This window comes from Salvelinus alpinus, chromosome 14 (assembly GCF_045679555.1).
Source record: "Salvelinus alpinus chromosome 14, SLU_Salpinus.1, whole genome shotgun sequence".
NCBI classification, from domain to species: domain Eukaryota; kingdom Metazoa; phylum Chordata; class Actinopteri; order Salmoniformes; family Salmonidae; genus Salvelinus; species Salvelinus alpinus.
In genome coordinates, this window is record NC_092099.1 from 56,609,419 (window position 1) to 56,632,914 (window position 23,496).

At 44.7% G+C, this 23,496-nt stretch overlaps 1 protein-coding gene across 5 annotated transcripts in view; it reads left to right on the forward strand.

Annotated features, from left to right (window-relative positions):
• Window positions 1–23,496, forward strand: part of dip2a (disco-interacting protein 2 homolog A) — a 275,105-nt gene that overhangs the window by 55,128 nt on the left and 196,481 nt on the right. For 4 of the 5 annotated variants that reach the window (XM_071341941.1, XM_071341938.1, XM_071341937.1 and 1 more), the window contains exons 2-4: window positions 5,419–5,490; window positions 13,445–13,558; window positions 15,088–15,207. In XM_071341941.1, the coding sequence (XP_071198042.1) occupies window positions 5,419–5,490; window positions 13,445–13,558; window positions 15,088–15,207 (306 nt within the window). Of the gene's footprint in view, window positions 1–5,418; window positions 5,491–5,641; window positions 5,674–13,444; window positions 13,559–15,087; window positions 15,208–23,496 lie in introns of those variants that run through there. The other variant, XM_071341939.1, reaches the window with a different exon arrangement.

A 23,496-nucleotide genomic window follows, 5' to 3' on the forward strand; every position in this document is an offset into this window, starting at 1 on the left:
TGATCAAAACATTGAGTTTATGGTGTGAAAATTAGCTGGCTAATATAGTCAGACAACTAACGCTACAACATCAGATGAGCTAACGTTAGTAACCTAACCAATTCACTACAGTATCAACTGGTATACAACTCTTTTCCTTCCTCAAGTTATAACGGGCTATTAGATGCTTACTGGACCCTGGCAATCTGTTTGAGATGTTAGTAGTTAACGAGTTATCTGTTAAGTAATGTTTTTTCTCTACAGTATGTGGTTAATTTTCAGAATGAGAGAATTAGGTGAAAAATGAGGAGTTGCTTGTTAAACAAGTGGATTCAGGGATCAAGTGTAGCTGGAGCTGGGCCTGGTTTAAACTGGGCCTGGCTTAATTAAACTGGGCCTGGTTTAAACTGGATGTCACTATAGAGGTGTAAGGAACACCACACACTTTCCCTCTTCAATACAGTGGGTAAAAGGGGTATGCCAGGTGTACTCTCTGCCTGAAAGAGATCAATTATGCCAACAAAGGGTGTCATGTTCTGCTGGCATATTGTAGAACAGATGTCCACAGGAAGAAAGTGTACAATGTGATAATGTGCAGACCAAAGATATTGCTTTTGTGTTGAAATTGTGTGAGTGATTATAAAAATATTTACGTATCCTCGTCCACTAGAGCGATGTCACACGTAGCCGCGTGCACTAGATCGATGTCGCCGCGCGGCCCAGAGCGATGCGGCCCAGAGCGATGCGGCCCAGAGCGATGCGGCCCAGAGCGATGCGGCCCAGAGCGATGCGGCCCAGAGCGATGCGGCCCAGAGCGATGCGGCCCAGAGCGATGCGGCCCAGAGCGATGCGGCCCAGAGCGATGCGGCCCAGAGCGATGCGGCCCAGAGCGATGCGGCCCAGAGCGATGCGGCCCAGATAGTGGCCACTATAATAGAGCAACAATAGAATGCCTGTTTGTTTCTACCTTAAGATGTTTTTCCCTCCAAGTGTAATATTTAGGTGTGGTCACAAGCGTTCTAAAGGCTGTCATGGTCACAAGCGTTCTAAAGGCTGTCATGGTCACAAGCGTTCTAAAGGCTGTCATGGTCACAAGCGTTCTAAAGGCTGTCATGGTCACAAGCGTTCTAAAGGCTGTCATGGTCACAAGCGTTCTAAAGGCTGTCATGGTCACAAGCGTTCTAAAGGCTGTCATGGTCACAAGCGTTCTAAAGGCTGTCATGGTCACAAGCGTTCTAAAGGCTGTCATGGTCACAAGCGTTCTAAAGGCTGTCATGGTCACAAGCGTTCTAAAGGCTGTCATGGTCACAAGCGTTCTAAAGGCTGTCATGGTCACAAGCGTTCTAAAGGCTGTCATGGTCACAAGCGTTCTAAAGGCTGTCATGGTCACAAGCGTTCTAAAGGCTGTCATGGTCACAAGCGTTCTAAAGGCTGTCATGGTCACAAGCGTTCTAAAGGCTGTCATGGTCACAAGCGTTCTAAAGGCTGTCATGGTCACAAGCGTTCTAAAGGCTGTCATGGTCACAAGCGTTCTAAAGGCTGTCATGGTCACAAGCGTTCTAAAGGCTGTCATGGTCACAAGCGTTCTAAAGGCTGTCATGGTCACAAGCGTTCTAAAGGCTGTCATGGTCACAAGCGTTCTAAAGGCTGTCATGGTCACAAGCGTTCTAAAGGCTGTCATGGTCACAAGCGTTCTAAAGGCTGTCATGGTCACAAGCGTTCTAAAGGCTGTCATGGTCACAAGCGTTCTAAAGGCTGTCATGGTCACAAGCGTTCTAAAGGCTGTCATGGTCACAAGCGTTCTAAAGGCTGTCATGGTCACAAGCGTTCTAAAGGCTGTCATGGTCACAAGCGTTCTAAAGGCTGTCATGGTCACAAGCGTTCTAAAGGCTGTCATGGTCACAAGCGTTCTAAAGGCTGTCATGGTCACAAGCGTTCTAAAGGCTGTCATGGTCACAAGCGTTCTAAAGGCTGTCATGGTCACAAGCGTTCTAAAGGCTGTCATGGTCACAAGCGTTCTAAAGGCTGTCATGGTCACAAGCGTTCTAAAGGCTGTCATGGTCACAAGCGTTCTAAAGGCTGTCATGGTCACAAGCGTTCTAAAGGCTGTCATGGTCACAAGCGTTCTAAAGGCTGTCATGGTCACAAGCGTTCTAAAGGCTGTCATGGTCACAAGCGTTCTAAAGGCTGTCATGGTCACAAGCGTTCTAAAGGCTGTCATGGTCACAAGCGTTCTAAAGGCTGTCATGGTCACAAGCGTTCTAAAGGCTGTCATGGTCACAAGCGTTCTAAAGGCTGTCATGGTCACAAGCGTTCTAAAGGCTGTCATGGTCACAAGCGTTCTAAAGGCTGTCATGGTCACAAGCGTTCTAAAGGCTGTCATGGTCACAAGCGTTCTAAAGGCTGTCATGGTCACAAGCGTTCTAAAGGCTGTCATGGTCACAAGCGTTCTAAAGGCTGTCATGGTCACAAGCGTTCTAAAGGCTGTCATGGTCACAAGCGTTCTAAAGGCTGTCATGGTCACAAGCGTTCTAAAGGCTGTCATGGTCACAAGCGTTCTAAAGGCTGTCATGGTCACAAGCGTTCTAAAGGCTGTCATGGTCACAAGCGTTCTAAAGGCTGTCATGGTCACAAGCGTTCTAAAGGCTGTCATGGTCACAAGCGTTCTAAAGGCTGTCATGGTCACAAGCGTTCTAAAGGCTGTCATGGTCACAAGCGTTCTAAAGGCTGTCATGGTCACAAGCGTTCTAAAGGCTGTCATGGTCACAAGCGTTCTAAAGGCTGTCATGGTCACAAGCGTTCTAAAGGCTGTCATGGTCACAAGCGTTCTAAAGGCTGTCATGGTCACAAGCGTTCTAAAGGCTGTCATGGTCACAAGCGTTCTAAAGGCTGTCATGGTCACAAGCGTTCTAAAGGCTGTCATGGTCACAAGCGTTCTAAAGGCTGTCATGGTCACAAGCGTTCTAAAGGCTGTCATGGTCACAAGCGTTCTAAAGGCTGTCATGGTCACAAGCGTTCTAAAGGCTGTCATGGTCACAAGCGTTCTAAAGGCTGTCATGGTCACAAGCGTTCTAAAGGCTGTCATGGTCACAAGCGTTCTAAAGGCTGTCATGGTCACAAGCGTTCTAAAGGCTGTCATGGTCACAAGCGTTCTAAAGGCTGTCATGGTCACAAGCGTTCTAAAGGCTGTCATGGTCACAAGCGTTCTAAAGGCTGTCATGGTCACAAGCGTTCTAAAGGCTGTCATGGTCACAAGCGTTCTAAAGGCTGTCATGGTCACAAGCGTTCTAAAGGCTGTCATGGTCACAAGCGTTCTAAAGGCTGTCATGGTCACAAGCGTTCTAAAGGCTGTCATGGTCACAAGCGTTCTAAAGGCTGTCATGGTCACAAGCGTTCTAAAGGCTGTCATGGTCACAAGCGTTCTAAAGGCTGTCATGGTCACAAGCGTTCTAAAGGCTGTCATGGTCACAAGCGTTCTAAAGGCTGTCATGGTCACAAGCGTTCTAAAGGCTGTCATGGTCACAAGCGTTCTAAAGGCTGTCATGGTCACAAGCGTTCTAAAGGCTGTCATGGTCACAAGCGTTCTAAAGGCTGTCATGGTCACAAGCGTTCTAAAGGCTGTCATGGTCACAAGCGTTCTAAAGGCTGTCATGGTCACAAGCGTTCTAAAGGCTGTCATGGTCACAAGCGTTCTAAAGGCTGTCATGGTCACAAGCGTTCTAAAGGCTGTCATGGTCACAAGCGTTCTAAAGGCTGTCATGGTCACAAGCGTTCTAAAGGCTGTCATGGTCACAAGCGTTCTAAAGGCTGTCATGGTCACAAGCGTTCTAAAGGCTGTCATGGTCACAAGCGTTCTAAAGGCTGTCATGGTCACAAGCGTTCTAAAGGCTGTCATGGTCACAAGCGTTCTAAAGGCTGTCATGGTCACAAGCGTTCTAAAGGCTGTCATGGTCACAAGCGTTCTAAAGGCTGTCATGGTCACAAGCGTTCTAAAGGCTGTCATGGTCACAAGCGTTCTAAAGGCTGTCATGGTCACAAGCGTTCTAAAGGCTGTCATGGTCACAAGCGTTCTAAAGGCTGTCATGGTCACAAGCGTTCTAAAGGCTGTCATGGTCACAAGCGTTCTAAAGGCTGTCATGGTCACAAGCGTTCTAAAGGCTGTCATGGTCACAAGCGTTCTAAAGGCTGTCATGGTCACAAGCGTTCTAAAGGCTGTCATGGTCACAAGCGTTCTAAAGGCTGTCATGGTCACAAGCGTTCTAAAGGCTGTCATGGTCACAAGCGTTCTAAAGGCTGTCATGGTCACAAGCGTTCTAAAGGCTGTCATGGTCACAAGCGTTCTAAAGGCTGTCATGGTCACAAGCGTTCTAAAGGCTGTCATGGTCACAAGCGTTCTAAAGGCTGTCATGGTCACAAGCGTTCTAAAGGCTGTCATGGTCACAAGCGTTCTAAAGGCTGTCATGGTCACAAGCGTTCTAAAGGCTGTCATGGTCACAAGCGTTCTAAAGGCTGTCATGGTCACAAGCGTTCTAAAGGCTGTCATGGTCACAAGCGTTCTAAAGGCTGTCATGGTCACAAGCGTTCTAAAGGCTGTCATGGTCACAAGCGTTCTAAAGGCTGTCATGGTCACAAGCGTTCTAAAGGCTGTCATGGTCACAAGCGTTCTAAAGGCTGTCATGGTCACAAGCGTTCTAAAGGCTGTCATGGTCACAAGCGTTCTAAAGGCTGTCATGGTCACTGCAATATTACTGTATTGTTTTTTTTTCTCAAGACTTGAGTGTCATTTGCAGTAAAGTTTAGGCAACAAATAACATTGGGTTGCTTTCTTTACATATTTTTTTTTAGCTGTGAGTTAGGTTCACATGAACCACTTTTTATTTTACACACAGAGACTGATCATGTAGATCATATTATTTGTTGTTTAATTAGTTAACCTGCATTTCCCCCTGCAGGGATTTATTACATGTTTCAGTGCAGAAAGTGTCACCATATTGGTCCCTCAGCAGTTGGCATCCCTGATGTTTATAGGCTCAGTGCACTCTGGATGGGAGGGTGTTTGTGAGAATAAAGACAATGGACTTGAGAGGGAGTTTATGTGTTTTAAGTTAGGAAGCAGTATTTGTTTGGCTACAGAGTTTAGAGTATTATACTGCTGTGTCCCAGACTAGAGCAGATGGACTTTGGTCTCTGGATATCACAACACAGTCATTGTCCTTGTCCCAGAGATGTTAATTTGGGGAGGGGGGTGACATCCCGTGGCCTCTTGGTGCTCTGTGGTGCCAGCGCTAGAGGCTGGCACTATGCTGGATTGGGTGCTTTTCGTGGCGGTGGTGCACACAGGCAATCACACACTGTACACACCATGTCAAGACCACACATCTTATCTGATGGCCATGTGGGCCAGTGACTCACCACTGTCTCCTCTCTCTGTCTCTCCAGGGGACATCACACAGAAGGGATATGAGAAGAAGAGAGCCAAGCTGCTGGCCCCCTACACCCCTCAGATTCAAGGTAAGATGCCTCACCTGGTAGAAAGCCAAGCTGCTGGCCCCCTACACCCCTCAGATTCAAGGTAAGATGCCTCACCTGGTAGAAAGCCAAGCTGCTGGCCTCCTACATCCCTCAGATTCAAGGTAAGATGCCTCACCTGGTAGAAAGCCAAGCTGCTGGCCCCCTACACCCCTCAGATTCAAGGTAAGATGCCTCACCTGGTAGAAAGCCAAGCTGCTGGCTTCCTACACCCCTCAGATCAAATCAAAGTTTATTTGTCACGTGCGCTGAATACAACAGGTGTAGACCTTACAGTGAAATGCTTACTTACAGGCTCTAACCAATAGTGCAAAAAAGGTGTTAGGTGAACAATAGGTAGGTAAAGAAATAAAACAACAGTAAAAAGACAGGCTATATGCAGTAGCGAGGCTATAAAAGTAGCGAGGCTACATACAGACACCGGTTAGTCAGGCTGATTGAGGTAGTATGTAGATATGGTTAAAGTGACTATATATGATGAACAGAGAGTAACAGTAGCGTAAAAGAGGGGGTGGCGGGACACAATGCAGATAGCCCGGTTAGCCAATGTGCGGGAGCACTGGTTGGTCGGCCCAATTTGAGGTAGTATGTACATGAATGTATAGTTAAAGTGACTGCATATATGATAAACAGAGAGTAGCAGCAGCGTAAAAAGAGGGGTTGGGGGGGTAGCCATTTGATTACCTGTTCAGGAGTCTTATGGCTTGCGGGTAAAAACTGTTGAGAAGCCTTTTTGTCCTAGACTTGGCACTCCGGTACTGCTTGCCATGCGGTAGTAGAGAGAACAGTCTATGATTGGGGTGACTGGGGACTTTAGGGCCTTCCTCTGACACCGCCCGGTGTAGAGGTCCTGGATGGCAGGCACCTTAGCCCCAGTGATGTACTGGGCCGTACGCACTACCCTCTGTAGTGCCTTGCAGTCAGAGGCCGAGCAATTGCCGTTCCAGGCAGTGATGCAACCAGTCAGGATGCTCTCGATGTTGCAGCTGTAGAACCTTTTGAGGATCTCAGGACCCATGCCAAATCTTTTTAGTTCCCTGAGGGGAAATAGGCTTTGTCGTGCCCTCTTCACGACTGTCTTGGTGTGTTTGGACCATTCTAGGTTGTTGGTGATGTGGACACCAAGGAAATTGAAGCTCTCAATCTGCAACACTACAGCCCTGTCGAAGAGCATGCCCCCATTCTCAGTCTTCCTTTTCCTGTAGTCCACAATCATCTCCTTAGTCTTGGTTACGTTGAGGGATAGGTTGTTATTCTGGTACCACTCGGCCAGGTCTCTGACCTCCCTATAGGCTGTCTTGTCGGTAATCAGGCCTACCACTTTTGTGTCGTCTGCAAACGTAATGATGGTGTTGGAGTCATGCCTGGCCATGCAGTCGTGGGTGAACAGGGAGTACAGGAGGGGACTGAGCACGCACCCCAGGGGAGCTCCGGTGTTGAAGATCAGCGTGGCAGATGTGTTGCTACCTACCCTCACCACCTGGGGGGCGGCCTGTCAGGAAGTCCAGGATCCAGTTGCAGAGGGAGGTGTTTAGTCCCAGGATCCTTAGCTTAGTGATGAGCTTTGAGGGTACTATGGTGTTGAACGCTGAGCTGTAGTCAATGAATAGCATTCTCACATAGGTGTTCCTTTTGTCCAGGTGGGAAAGGGCAGTGTGGAGTGCAATAGATTGCATTGGAGTGGGTCTAGGGTTTCTGGGATAATGGTGTTGATGTGAGCCATTACCAACCTTTCAAAGCACTTCATGGCTATGGATGTGAGTGCTAGGGGTCTGTAGTAGAGGTCAACCGATTAATCGGAATGGCCGATTAATTAGGGCCGATTTCAAGTTTTCATAACAATCAGAAATCGGTATATTTGTACACCGATTTGGCCAATTTATTAGATTTTTTTTTTTTTACGCCTTTATTTAATTATGCAAGTCAGTTCTTATGGTTGCAATCCCGTTAACGGGATGATATGACAACAGCCAGTGAAAGTGCAGGGTGCCAAATTCAAACAACAGAAAACTCATAATTAAAATTCCTAAAACATACATGTATCTTATACCATTTTAAAGGTAATCTTGTTGTTAATCCCACCACAGTGTCCGATTTCAAATAGGCTTTACAGCGAAAGCACCACAAACGATTGTTAGGTCACCGCAAAATCACAGACAAACAGTCATTTTTCCAGCCAAAGACAGGAGTCACAAAAAGCAGAAATAGAGATAAAATTAATCACTAACCTTTGATGATCTTCATCAGATGACACTCATGGGACTTCATGTTACACAATACATATATGTTTTGTTCGATAAAGTTCATATTTATATCCAAAAACCTTCGTTTACATTGGCGCCATGTTCAGAAATGCCTCCAAAATATCCTGAGAAATTGCAGAGAGCCACGTCAAATAACAGAAATACTCATCATAAACTTTGAAAGATACATGTTTTACATAGAATTAAAGATACACTTGTTCTTATTGCAACCGCTGTGTCAGATTTCAAAAGCTTTACGGCAAAAGCACAATATTCAATCTGAGAACAGCGTTCAGCCACAAAAGGAAGCCATACAGTTACCCGCCAAATTGTGCAGTCAACAAAACTCATAAAAAGCATTATACATCTTCACTTTGCTGATCTTCGTTGGAATGCACTCCCAGGACTCCCACTTCCACAAGAAATGTTAGTTTCATTCGGGAATGTCCATCATTTATGTCCAAATAGCTATTTTTGTTAGCGTGTTTGGTAAATCCAAAGTCAGGAAGCGCGTTCACTAAAAGCAGACAATGTCAAAAAGTTCCGTAACAGTCAGTAGAAACATGTCAAACGATGTATTGAATCAATCTTTAGAATGTTTTTAACATAAATCAAATCAAATGTATTTATATAGCCCTTCGTACATCAGCTGATATCTCAGTGCTGTACAGAAACCCAGCCTAAAACCCCAAAAAGCAAGCAATGCAGGTGTAGAAGCACGGTGGCTAGGAAAAACTCCCAAGAAAGGCCAAAACCTAGGAAGAAACCTAGAGAGGAACCAGGCTATGAGGGGTGGCCAGTCCTCTTCTGGCTGTGCCGGGTGGATATTATAACAGTACATGGCCAAGATGTTCAAATGTTCATAAATGACCAGCATGGTCAAATAATAATAATCACAGTAATTATCGAGGGTACAGCAAGTCAGCACCTCAGGATTAAATGTCAGTTGGCTTTTCATAGGTGCCATTAAGAGTATCTCTACTGCTCCTGCTGTCTCTAGAGAGTTGAAAACAGCAGGTCTGGGACAGGTAGCACATCCGGTGAACAGGTCAGGGTTCCATAACCGCAGGCAGAACAGTTGAAACTGGAGCAGCAGCACGGCCAGGTGGACTGGGACAGCAAGGAGTCATCATGCCAGGTAGTCCTGAGGCATGGTCCTTAGGCTCAGGTCCTCCGAAAGAGAGAATTAGAGAGAGCATACTTAAATTCACACAGGACACCGGATAAGACAGGAGAAATACTCCAGATATAACAAACTGACCCTAGCCCCCCGACACAAACTACTGCAACATAAATACTGGAGGCTGAGACAGGAGGGGTCAGGAGACACTGTGGCCCCATCCGATGATACCCCGGACAGGGCCAAACAGGAAGGATATAACCCCACCCACTTTGCCAAAGCATAGCCCCCACAACACTAGAGGGATATCTTCAACCACCAACTTACCATCCTGAGACAAGGCCGAGTATAGCCCACAAAGATCTCCGCCACGGCACAACCCAAGGGGGGGCGCCAACCCAGACAGAAAGATCACATCAGTGACTCAACTCACTCAAGTGACGCACCCCTCCTAGGGACGGCATGAAAGAGCGCCAGTGACTCAGCCCCTGTAATAGGGTTAGAGGCAGAGAATCCCAGTGGAGAGAGGGGATCTTCAGTAACAAATCTTCAGTAACGTTCCAACTGGAGAATTACATTGACTTCAGATGTGCGATGGAACAGAGCTCCCTCTCATGTGAACGCGCATGGTCAGAGCATGGTCAGGTCATGATAGACCTGACTAATTCCTGTCTCCTTCGGCCCCACCTCACAGTAGAGGCATCCTACAAGGTTCTACAGACTGTTGACATCTAGTGGAAGCCGTAGGAAGTGCAAACTCATCCATATCCCACTGTGTATTCAATAGGGTCTTGGATGAAAATCGACCAACCTCAGAATTCCCACTTCCTGTTTGGATTCTTTCTCAGGTTTTTGCCTGCCATTTGAGTTCTATTATACTCACAGACATCATTCAAACAGTTTTAGAAACTTCAGAGTGTTTTCTATTCAATACGAGTAATAATATGCATATATTAGCAACTGGGACTGAGGAGCAGGCAGTTTACTATAGGCACCTCTGTGCACCTTTCATCCAAGCTACTCAATACTGCCCCTGCAGCCATAAGAAGTTAAGAACACGGTCTTATTTTCAATGACGGCCTAGTAACGGTGGGTTAACTGCCTTGTTCAGGGGCAGAACGACAGATTTTTATCTTGTCAGCTCGGGGATTCACTTTTGCACTTTCGTGCGTTTTTCCAGCAGCTCTTCACTGTGCTTCAAGCATTGCGCTGTTTATGACTTCAAGCCTATCAACTCCCGAGATTAGGCTGGTGTAACCGATGTGAAATGGCTAGCTAGTTAGCGGGGTGCGCGCTAATAGCGTTTCAAACGTCACTCACTCTGAGACTTGGAGTAGTTGTTCAATATCACATCATAGACTTAATTATTACATAATAACACAGAAATACGAGCCTTTGGTCATTAATATGGTTGAATCCGGAAACTATCATTTCGAAAACAAAACGTTTATAATTATCGCATATACCCTGACTCGGCGTGCAATGAACGCAAGAGAAGTGACACAATTTCACCTGGTTAATATTGCCTGCTAACCTGGATTTCTTTTAGCTAAATATGCAGGTTAAAAATATATATTTCTGTGTATTGATTTTAAGAAAGGCATTGATGTTTATGGTTAGGTACACGTTGGAGCAACGACAGTCCTTTTTCCACGAATGCGCACCGCATCGATTATATGCAATGCAGGACACGCTAGATAAACTAGTAATATCATCAACTATGTGTAGTTAACTAGTGATTATGATTTATTGATTGATTGTGTTTTATAAGATAAGTTTAATGCTAGCTAGCAACTTACCTTGGCTTCTACTGCATTCGCGTAACAGGCAGGCTCCTCGTGGAGTGCAATGAGAGGCAGGTGGTTAGAGCATTGGACTAGTTAACCGTAAGGTTGCAAGATTGAATCCCCGAGCTGACAAGGTACAAACCCTGATCAGGGCAGTTAACCCACTGTTCCTAGGCCGTCATTGAAAATAAGAACGTGTTCTTAATTGACTTGCCTAGTTAAATAAAGGTTTAAAAAATAAATAATAATAAATCGGTGTCCAAAAATACTGATTTCCGATTGTTATGAAAACTTGAAATCAGCCCTTCCGATTAATCGGTCGACATTTAGTCTATGGTAGTGTTGAGTTGTCTAGGGCTACAGGGTCTAGGGTAGTGTTGAGTTGTCTAGGGCTACAGGGTCTAGGGTAGTGTTGAGTTGTCTAGGGTAGTGTTGAGTTGTCTAGGGCTACAGGGTCTAGGGTAGTGTTGAGTTGTCTAGGGCTACAGGGTCTAGGGTAGTGTTGAGTTGTTTAGGGCTACAGGGTCTAGGGTAGTGTTGAGTTGTCTAGGGCTACAGGGTCTAGGGTAGTGTTGAGTTGTCTAGGGTAGTGTTGAGTTGTCTAGGGCTACAGGGTCTAGGGTAGTGTTGAGTTGTCTAGGGCTACAGGGTCTAGGGTAGTGTTGAGTTGTTTAGGGCTACAGGGTCTAGGGTAGTGTTGAGTTGTCTAGGGCTACAGGGTCTAGGGTAGTGTTGAGTTGTCTAGGGTAGTGTTGAGTTGTCTAGGGCTACAGGGTCTAGGGTAGTGTTGAGTTGTCTAGGGTAGTGTTGAGTTGTCTAGGGCTACAGGGTCTAGGGTAGTGTTGAGTTGTCTAGGGCTACAGGGTCTAGGGTAGTGTTGAGTTGTCTAGGGTAGTGTTGAGTTGTCTAGGGCTACAGGGTCTAGGGTAGTGTTGAGTTGTCTAGGGCTACAGGGTCTAGGGTAGTGTTGAGTTGTCTAGGGCTACAGGGTCTAGGGTAGTGTTGAGTTGTTTAGGGCTACAGGGTCTAGGGTAGTGTTGAGTTGTCTAGGGCTACAGGGTCTAGGGTAGTGTTGAGTTGTCTAGGGTAGTGTTGAGTTGTCTAGGGCTACAGGGTCTAGGGTAGTGTTGAGTTGTTTAGGGCTACAGGGTCTAGGGTAGTGTTGAGTTGTCTAGGGCTACAGGGTCTAGGGTAGTGTTGTTGTCTAGGGTAGTGTTGAGTTGTCTAGGGCTACAGGGTCTAGGGTAGTGTTGAGTTGTCTAGGGTAGTGTTGAGTTGTCTAGGGCTACAGGGTCTAGGGTAGTGTTGAGTTGTCTAGGGCTACAGGGTCTAGGGTAGTGTTGAGTTGTCTAGGGTAGTGTTGAGTTGTCTAGGGCTACAGGGTCTAGGGTAGTGTTGAGTTGTCTAGGGCTACAGGGTCTAGGGTAGTGTTGAGTTGTCTAGGGCTACAGGGTCTAGGGTAGTGTTGAGTTGTCTAGGGCTACAGGGTCTAGGGTAGTGTTGAGTTGTCTAGGGTAGTGTTGAGTTGTCTAGGGTAGTGTTGAGTTGTCTAGGGTAGTGTTGAGTTGTCTAGGGCTACAGGGTCTAGGGTAGTGTTGAGTTGTCTAGGGCTACAGGGTCTAGGGTAGTGTTGAGTTGTTTAGGGTAGTGTTGAGTTGTCTAGGGCTACAGGGTCTAGGGTAGTGTTGTTGTCTAGGGTAGTGTTGAGTTGTCTAGGGCTACAGGGTCTAGGGTAGTGTTGAGTTGTCTAGGGCTACAGGGTCTAGGGTAGTGTTGAGTTGTCTTGCTCCCTCGTCTTACCACACCAAGCCCTGTATTTTCTTATGTTTTGTCCAAAATAAATCAGGTTAGCCGCTAATGCTATTCGCTTGTTAGCGAAATGTAATCTAAGTCAGAACGTAGCTATCTTATCCAGCCTGATACCAGGTGTAGGCCTAGATCAGCATGATGTTTGTGTGCAACGGTATCTTCTAGAACAGAGCGGAATAGGCTAAGCTTGAATATGTTATTATGTGACATCCAATTAGTGAATTTGTTGTCATGTCAATCTACAATGTACTCAGTGTTGCCCACTATATTCCAACTATAGAATTAGAATACTCATTTTATTTCCCTGAAACACCAGGGTCATGAACTACTCATGAAGCATATTTAAAACGTGCATTATTCAAAAACATAAATACTGTCAAATGTGAAACACATGGTATAATTTTTGACATATTGCCCAGCCCTATATCTGTAGATAGAGAACAGGATCCAGACGTCATGTCAGGGTTAGAGTTAAATGTGTCTCATCGTGTGTTACTGTGTCTCTAGCTGTAGAACCATCTCTGTAGATAGAGAACAGGATCCAGACATCATGTCAGGGTTAGAGGTAAATGTGTCTCATCGTGTGTTACTGTGTCTCTAGCTGTAGAACCATCTCTGCAGATAGAGAACAGGATCCAGACATCATGTCAGGGTTAGAGGTAAATGTGTCTCATCGTGTGTTACTGTGTCTCTGTGTAGAACCATCTCTGCAGATAGAGAACAGGATCCAGACATCATGTCAGGGTTAGAGGTAAATGTGTCTCATCGTGTGTTACTGTGTCTCTAGCTGTAGAACCATCTCTGCAGATAGAGAACAGGATCCAGACATCATGTCAGGGTTAGAGGTAAATGTGTCTCATCGTGTGTTACTGTGTCTCTGTGTAGAACCATCTCTGCAGATAGAGAACAGGATCCAGACATCATGTCAGGGTTAGAGGTAAATGTGTCTCATCGTGTGTTACTGTGTCTCTGTGTAGAACCATCTCTGCAGAAGGAGAACAGGATCCAGATGTTGTCTCAGGCTGCTCCACCAGGATCCAAACACAACAAGTCTCGGGCCACCAACACACGGGATGAACGCTTCAGATCTGGTAAGAGGACAATCCTACAGGATCAGATGGACTGGGGGGGTTGAAGGCTTCAGATCTGGTAAGAGGACAATCCTACAGGATCAGATGGACTGGGGGGTTGAAGGCTTCAGATCTGGTAAGAGGACAATCCTACAGGATCAGATGGACTGGGGGGTTGAAGGCTTCAGATCTGATAAGAGGACAATCCTACAGGATCAGATGGACTGGGGGTTGAAGGCTTCAGATCTGATAAGAGGACAATCCTTCAGGATCAGATGGACTGGGGGGGTTGTCTATGACTATGGTGGCTGGAGTCTTTGACAATTTTTAGGGCCTTCTGACACCGCCTGGTATAGAGGTCCTGGATGGCAGGAAGCTTGGCCCCAGTGATGTACTGGGCCATACGCACTACCCTCTGTAGCGCCTTGCGGTCGGAGTCTGAACAGTTGCCATACCAGGCAGTGATGCAACCAGTCAGGATGATCTTGATGGTGCAGCTGTATAACCTTTTTGAGGATCTGTTGACCCATGCCAAATCCTTTCAGTCTCCTGAGGGGGAATAGGCTTTGTCGTGCCCTCTTCACGACTGTCTTGGTGTGCTTGGACCATGTTATTTTGTTGGTGATGAGGACACCAAGGAACTTGAAGCTCTCAACCTGCTTCTCTATGAGAATGGAGGCGTGCTCAGTCTTTTTCCTGTAGTCCACAATCATCTCCTATGTGTTGATTACATTGAGGGAGAGGTTGTTGTCCTAGCACCACACGACCAGGTCTCTGGCCTCCTCCCTCTAGGCTGTCTCATCGTTGTCTGTGATCAGGCCTAACGCTGTTGTCATCTGCAAACTTGATGATGGCGTTGGAGTCGTGCCTGGCCATGCAGTCATGAGTGAACAGGGAGTACAGGAGGGGACTGATCACGCACCCCTGAGGTGCCCCCTTCTTGAGGATCAGCGTGGCGGATGTGTTGTTACCTACCCTTGACACCTGGGGGCAGCTTGTCAGGAAGTCCAGGATCCAGTTGCAGAGGGAGGTGTTTAGTCCCAGGGTCCTTAGCTTATTGATGAGCTGTGACGGTACTATGGTGTTGAACGCTGAGCTGTAGTCAATGAATAGCATTCAGATCTGGTAAGAGGACCATCATACAGGATCAGATGGACTGGGGGTTTGAAGGCTTCATATCTGCTAAGAGGACAATCCTACAGGATCAGATGGACTGGGGGTTTGAAGGCTTCATATCTGGTAAGAGGACAATCCTACAGGATCAGATGGACTTAGTCTGTGTCTGGGAAACTGCCCCTATGTGTAGTCCTGGACTGAACATCATGCTCAAAGGAGAATCTCTATTGGAAATACCTTTTACTCCAGGATTTGGCTTGTCTGTCCTGGGAACCACCCCTAAATGTGTATTATGGTTGGGATAAGACTTTCAGGTGTCTGTTCCAATGCTGACATAACCTAAAGGATGTTTTTCAGGAAGTGTTCACACAGTGCATGCAGGATATGTATGATACTGTGTAATAAAAGTTTGCGTGATCTTTGTGTTTGTCTAGACCTGCATACAGAAGCCGTTCACGCTGCCTTGGCCAAGTACAAAGAGCGGAAGATGCCAATGCCCTCCAAGAGACGCTCTGTTCTAGTTCAGTCCTCTGTAGAGGCATGCACTCCCCCAGGTAAGATCATACTACATTACCCGGAACTCACCTGGTCCTTAAACCGTACCCCCTGCTACCCACAACCCATCTGGACCTTAGATCAGATCCTAACATAGGTCACCACAGTGAAACTGTCTGTCTGGTGCTCGGACTGTTGGTGTTGCTGAGCCAATTCAGCAGAATTTAACCATTGCTTGCAACATGGAAAAGTTTGTTGCGTCAAATGGAGAAAACAAATTGAACAATATTTTACAGTTATGGGATAATCACTACATGTTGATAAGATCCTCTGAGCTGGTAAAGGTTGGCCACGCTGTTCTGCTTTCGTTTAACTTCTCTAGGGTATGTGGGACGCTAGCGTCCCACCTCGTCAACAGCCGGTGAAACTGCAGGGCACCAAATTCAAAACAACAGAAATCCCATAATTTAAATTCCTCAAACATACAAGTATTTTACACAATTTTAACGATACACTTGTTGTAAATCCAGCCACAGTGTCCGATTTCAAAAAGGTTTTACGACGAAAGCACACCAAACGATTATGTTAGGTCACCACCAAGTCTCAGAAAAACACAGCCATTTTTCCCGCCAAAGAGAGGAGTAACAAAAAGCAGAAATAGAGATAAAATGTATCACTACCCTTTGATGATCTTCATCAGATGACACTCATAGGACTTCATGTTACACAATACATGTATGTTTTGTTCGGTAAAGTTCATATTTATATCCAAAAATCGTATTCTACTTTGGCGTGTTCAGTAGTTCCAAAACATGCATAATACTCATAATAAACATTGATAAAAGATACAAGTGTTATGCATGGAACTTTAGATCAACTTCTCCTTAATGCAACCGCTGTGTCAGATTTCAAAAAAAGCTTTACCGAAAAAGCACACCATGCTATAATCTGAGTACAGCGCTCAGAGACCAAAACAAGCCATACAGATATCCGCCATGTTGTAGAGTCAACAGAAGTCAGAAATAGCATTATAAATATTCACTTACCTTTGATCTTCATCAGAATGCACTCCCAGGAATCCCAGTTCCACAATAAATGTTTGTTTTGTTCGATGAAGTCCATCATTTGTCCAAATACCTCCTTTTTGTTCGCGTGTTTAGTACCGAAATCCAAATTCACGATGAGCAGGCCATACGAAAAGTCAAACAATTCCATTACAGTTCGTAGAAACATGTCAAACGATGTATAGAATCAATCTTTAGGATGTTTTTAACATACATCTTCAATGATGTTTCAACCGGAGAATTCCTTTGTCTTTAGAAAGGAAAAGGAACGCAGCTACCTCTCACGGGGGCGCGCCTGAGTGAGGTCATGGCACTCTGCCAGACATCTGGTTGAAACAGCTCTCATTCTCTCCCCCTTCACAGTAGAAGCCTCAAACAAGGTTCTAAAGACTGTTGACATCTAGTGGAAGCCTTAGGAAGTGCAATATGACCCCATAGACACTGTATATTGGATAGGCAAAGACTTAAACCTACAAACCTCAGATTTCCCACTTCCTGGTTGGATTTTTTTCTCAGGTTTTTGCCTGCCATATGAGTTCTGTTATACTCACAGACATCATTCAAACATTTTTAGAAACTTCAGAGGGTTTTCTATCCAAATCTACTAATAATATGCATATCCTAGCTTCTGGGCCTGAGTAGCAGGCAGTTTACTCTGGGCACCTTATTCATCCAAGCTACTCAATACTGCCCCCAGCCATAAGAAGACAAAATATGAACCAGAGGCAAAATATACCCCCAAAATGTGGGCCAGTTTTCATGCAAAAGTTGGAATTTATACGAATGTCAATCAAATCAACCAGGTGTAGACTAACCATGAAATGTTAATGACGGGTCCCTCACCCCACGAAATGTTAATGACGGGTCCCTCACCCCATGAAATGTTAATGACGGGTCCCTCACCCCATGAAATGTTAATGACGGGTCCCTCACCCCATGAAATGTTAATGACGGGTCCCTCACCCCATGAAATGTTAATGACGGGTCCCTCACCCCATGAAATGTTAATGACGGGTCCCTCACCCCATGAAATGTTAATGACGGGTCCCTCACCCCATGAAATGTTAATGACGGGTCCCTCACCCCATGAAATGTTAATGACGGGTCCCTCACCCCATGAAATGTTAATGACGGGTCCCTCACCCCATGAAATGTTAACTTCTCTGACACAAACGTCCCACCGGCCAATATCCAGGGAAAATACAGCGCGCCATATTCAAATAACATGATATAAAAATCAAACTTTCATTAAATCACACATGTAAGATACCAAATTAAAGCTACACTCGTTGTGAATCCAGCCAACATGTCAGATTTCAAAAAGGCTTTTCGGCGAAAGCATAAGATGCTATTATCTGATGATAGCACAACAGTAAACAAAGAGAGTAGCATAATTCAACACTGCAAGCACAGTGACGCCCTTAAAATCCCCAGCTACCGTGAATGCAGCCTCAGGGTGTGTGGTTTCCAGTTTACAAAGAGTCAGATAAAGTTCGTTCAGGGCCATCGATGTGTCTGCTTGGGGGGGGATATATACGGCTGTGATTATAATCGAAGAGAATTCCCTTGGTAGATAATGCGGTCGACATTTGATTGTGAGGAATTCTAGATCAGGTGAACAGAATGACTTGAGTTCCTGTATGTTGTTATGATCACACCACGTCTCGTTAATCATAAGGCATACACCCCCGCCCCTCTTCTTACCAGAAAGATGTTTGTTTCTGTCGGCGCGATGCGTGAAGAAACCAGCTGGCTGCACCGACTCCGTTAGCGTCTCTCGAGTAAGCCATGTTTCCGTGAAGCAAAGAACGTTGCAGTCTCTGATATCTCTCTGGAAAGCTACCCTTGCTCGGATTTCATCAACCTTATTGTCAAGAGACTGGACATTGGCGAGTAGTATGCTAGGGAGTGGAGCGCGATGTGCCCGTCTCCGAAGCCTGACCAGGAGACCGCTTCGTTTGCCCCTTTTACGGCGTCGTTGTTTAGGGTCGCCGGCTGGGATCAGATCCATTGTATTGGGTGGAAGGCAAAACACTGGATCCGTTTCGGGAAAGTCATATTCCTGGTTGTAACGATGGTGAGTTGACGTTGCTCTTATATTCAGTAGTTCCTCCAGACTGTATGTAATGAAACCTAAGATTACCTGGGGTACCAATGTAAGGAATAACACATAAAAAAACAAAATACTGCATATTTTCCTAGGAACGCAAAGCGAGGCGGCCATCTCGGTCGGCGCAAGGACCATATCACCTCCACCCTACCGGACACCCTAGACCCACTCCAATTTGCTTACCGACCCAATAGGTCCACAGACGACGCAATCGCAACCACACTGCACACTGCCCTAACCCATCTGGACAAGAGGAATACCCATGTGAGAATGCTGTTCATCGATTACAGCTCAGCATTTAACACCATAGTACCCTCCAAACTCGTCATCAAGCTCGAGACCCTGGGTCTCGACCCCGCCCTGTGCAACTGGGTCCTGGACTTCCTGACGGGCCGCCCCCAGGTGGTGAGGGTAGGTAACAACATCTCCACCCCGCTGATCCTCAACACTGGGGCCCCACAAGGGTGCGTTCTGAGCCCTCTCCTGTACTCCCTGTTCACCCACGACTGCGTGGCCATGCACGCCTCCAACTCAATCATCAAGTTTGCGGATGACACTACAGTGGTAGGCTTGATCACCAACAACGACGAGACGGCCTACAGGGAGGAGGTGAGGGCCCTCAGAGTGTGGTGTCAGGAAAATAACCTCATACTCAACGTCAACAAAACAAAGGAGATGATTGTGGACTTCAGGAAACAGCAGAGGGAGCACCCCCCTATCCACATCGACGGGTCAGTAGTGGAGAAGGTGGAAAGTTTTAAGTTCCTCGGTGTACACATCACGGACAAACTGAACTGGTCCACCCACACAGACAGCGTTGTGAAGAAGGCGCAGCAGCGCCTCTTCAACCTCAGGAGGCTGAAGAAATTCGGCTTGTCACCAAAAGCACTCACAAACTTCTACAGATGCACAATCGAGAGCATCCTGTCGGGCTGTATCACCGCCTGGTACGGCAACTGCTCCGCCCACAACCGTAAGGCTCTCCAGAGGGTAGTGAGGTCTGCAGAACGCATCACCAGGGGCAAACTACCTGCCCTCCAGGACACCTACACCACCCGATGTCACAGGAAGGCCATAAAGATCATCAAGGACAACAACCACCCAAGCCACTGCCTGTTCACCCCGCTATCATCCAGAAGGCGAGGTCAGTACAGGTGCATCAAAGCAGGGACCGAGAGACTGAAAAACAGCTTCTATCTCAAGGCCATCAGACTGTTAAACAGCCACCACTAACATTTAGCGGCCGCTGCCAACATACTGACCCAACTCCAGCCACTTTAAAAATGGGAATTGATGGAAATTATGTAAAAATGTACCACTAGCCACTTTAAGCAATGCCACTTAATACAATGTTTACATACCCTACATTACCCATCTCATATGTATATATACTGTACTCTATATCATCTACTGCATCTTGCCATCTTTATGCAATACATGTACCACTAGCCACTTTAAACTATGCCACTTATGTTTACATACCCTACAGTACTCATCTCATATGTATATACCGTACTCTATACCATCTACTGCATCTGCCATGCCGTTCTGTACCACCACTCATTCATATATCTTTATGTACATATTCTTTATCCCTTTACACTTGTGTGTGTGTGTAAGGTAGTAGTGTGGAATTGTTAGGTTAGATTACTGTTGGTTATTACTGCATTGTCGGAACTAGAAGCACAAGCATTTCGCTACACTCGCATTAACATCTGCTAACCATGTGTATGTGACTAATAAAATTTGATTTGATTTGATTTGACAATTTCACCTGGTTAATATTGCCTGCTAACCTGGATTTCTTTTAGCTAAATATGCAGGTTTAAAAATATATATTTCTGTGTATTGATTTTAAGAAAGGCATTGATGTTTATGGTTAGGTACACGTTGGAGCAACGACAGTCCTTTTTCACGAATGCGCACTGCATCGATTATATGCAACGCAGGACACGCTAGATAAACTAGTAATATCATCAACCATGTGTAGTTATAACTAGTGATTATGATTGATTGTTTTTTATAAGATACATTTAATGCTAGCTAGCAACTTACCTTGGCTTCTTACTGCATTCGCGTATCAGGCGGGCTCCTCCTGAATCCCTGAGCTGACCAGGTAAAAATCTGTCGTTCTGCCCCTGAACAAGGCAGTAACCCACCGTTCCTAGTCCGTCATTGAAAATAAGAATGTGTTCTTAACTTCTCTAGGGTAGGGGGCAGCATTCGGGCTTTTGGATGAAAAGCATGCCCAAATTAAACTGCCTGCTACTCGGGCCTAGAAGATATGATATACACATAATTGGTAGATTTGGATAGAAAACACTCTAAAGTTTCCAAAACTGTTAAAATAGTGTCTGTGAGTATAACAGAACTGATTTGGCAGGTGAAAACCTGAGAAAAATCCATTCGGGAAGTTGTTTTTAATTTTTCTATTCAATGCCATTACAGTATCCATTGACTTAGGACTCTAATTGCAGTTCCTATGCCTTCCACTAGATGTCAACAGTCTTTAGAAAGGCTTGTATTCTGAAAAATGAGGAAGTAAGAGCAGTCTGAATGAGTGGACCCTAAAGTGTCACAGAGCTTTTTCATGCGCGCGACCTTTTATATATATATATATATATATATATATATATATATATATATATATATATATATATATATATATATATATATATATTACCTTTTATATTGACGACGTTATTGTCCGTTTGAAATATTATCGATTATTTAGGCTAAAAACAACTTGAGGATTGAATATAAACATCGTTTGACATGTTTCTATGAACTTTACGGATACAGTTTGGATTTTGTCTGCCTGTTTTGACTGCGTTTGAGCCTGTGGATTACTGAAGAAAACGCGCGAACAAAACAGAGGTTTTTGGATATAAAGAGACTTTATCGAACAAAAGGAACATTTATTGTGTAAATGAATGTCTGCTGAGTGCAACCATATGAAGATCATCAAAGGTAAGGGATCCATTTTATCTCTATTTCTGACTTGTGTAACTCTTCTACTTGGCTGGTTACTGTTTGTAATGATTTGTCTGCTGGTCTATGTTCTCAAATAATCGTAAGGTATGCTTTCGCCGTAAAGCATTTTTAAAATCTGATACCGTGGTTGGATTCACAAGAAGTTAATATTTAAACCTATGTAAAATACTTGTATATTTTCTGAATTTTTATAATGACTATTTCTGTATTTGAATTTGGCGCCCAGCAGTTTCACTGGCTGTTGAAGAGGTGGGACGCTACCGTCTCACGTACCCTAGCGAAGTTAACTGACTTGCCTAGTTAAATAAAGGTGTAATTATTTTTATTAAAAAAATCTGCCAAATCGGTGTCCAAAAATACCGATTTACGATTGTTATGAAAACGTGAAATCGGCCCTAATTAATCGGTCGACCTCTAATAATAATTCTACTAGCAAATTGTTTATTTTATTTATAATCTGTTGAAATTCAGAAAAGAAAGGTTCAGATCTTTTGTGAAACGGCATAGTTGAAAAATATATGGCAAATAGAAATCTAATATGGATGTTGTAAAGAGATGGATGGGAGGTATTGAATGGAGCTGAAGGTTGGGACTAATGTAAAACATACTGTGTCCGTAAAATGTATATAGGTTCAGAACTTTTGTGAAAGAAATTGATGGCAGAGGATGAAGTTAGAGAAAGGACAGGAGTGAAAACAAAAAATATATAACTATTGTAAAATAAGCTGTTCCTGTAAAATGTGTATAGTATATACAGTTGAAGTCGGAAGTTTACATACACCTTAGCCAAATACATTTAAACTCAGTTTTTCACCATTCCTGACATTTAATCCTAGTAAAAAATTGAATCACCACTTTAGTTTTTTTGAATCACCACTTCAGTTTGAATCACCACTTTATTTTAAGAATGTGAAATGTCAGAATAATAGTAGAGAATTTATTTCTTTCAGCTTTTATTTCTTTCATCACATTCCCAGTGGATCAGAAGTTTACATACACTCAATTAGTATTTGGTAGCATTGCCTTTAAATTGTTTAACTTGGGTCAAATGTTTTGGGTAGTCTTCCACAAGCTTCCCACAATAAATTGGGTGAATTTTGGCCCATTCCTCCTGACAGAGCTGGTGTAACTGAGTCAGGTTTGTAGGCCTCCTTGCTCGCACATGCTTTTTCAGTTCTGCTCACACATTTTCTATGGGATTGAGGTCAGGGCTTTGATGGCCACTCCAATACCTTGACTTAGTTGTCCTTAAGCCATTTTGCCACAACTTTGGAAGTATGCTTGAGGTCATTGTCCATTTGGAAGACCCATTTGCGACCAAGCTTTTGAGCAGTGGCTTCATCCTTGCTGAGCGGACTTTCAGGTTATGTCGATATAGGACTCGTTTTACTGTGGATATAGATACTTTTGTACCAGTTTCCTCCAGCATCTTCACAAGGTCCTTTGCTGTTGTTCTGAGATTGATTTGCACCTTTCGCACCAAAGTACGTTCATCTCTAGGAGACAGAACGTGTCTCCTTCCTGAGCGGTGTGACGGCTGCGTGGGCCCATGGTGTTTATACTTGCGTACTATTGTTTGTACAGATGAACGTGGTACCTTCAGGCTTTTGGAAACTTCTAACGTCTTGGCTGATTTCTTTCGATTTTCCCATGATGTCAAGCAAAGAGGCACTGAGTTTGAAGGTAGGCCTTGAAATACATCCACAGGTACACCTCCAATTGACTCAAATGATGTCAATTAGCCTATCAGAAGCTTCTAAAGCCATGACATAATTTTCTGGAATTTTCCAAGCTGTTTAAAGGCACAGTCAACTTAGTGTATGTTAACTTCTCACCCACTGGAATTGTGATACAGTGAATTATAAGTGAAATAATCTGTCTGTAAACAATTGTTGGAAAAATGACTTGTGTCATGCACAAAGTAGATGTCCTAACCGACTTGCCAAAACTATAGTTTGTTAACAAGACATTTGTGGAGTGGTTGAAAACAAGTTTTAATGACTCCAACCTAAGTGAACTTAAGTGAATGTAAACTTCTGACTTCAACTGTATAAGCTAGAAGTAGAAGCCTAGGTGGTGGTGTTCATTAGTTTACTCCAATTAGGGGAGGGGTGGTGGGGTTAGAAAGTGATAAAGGAAAATATATTTGAAAGATGTGTATTTATATGCATGTATGCGTG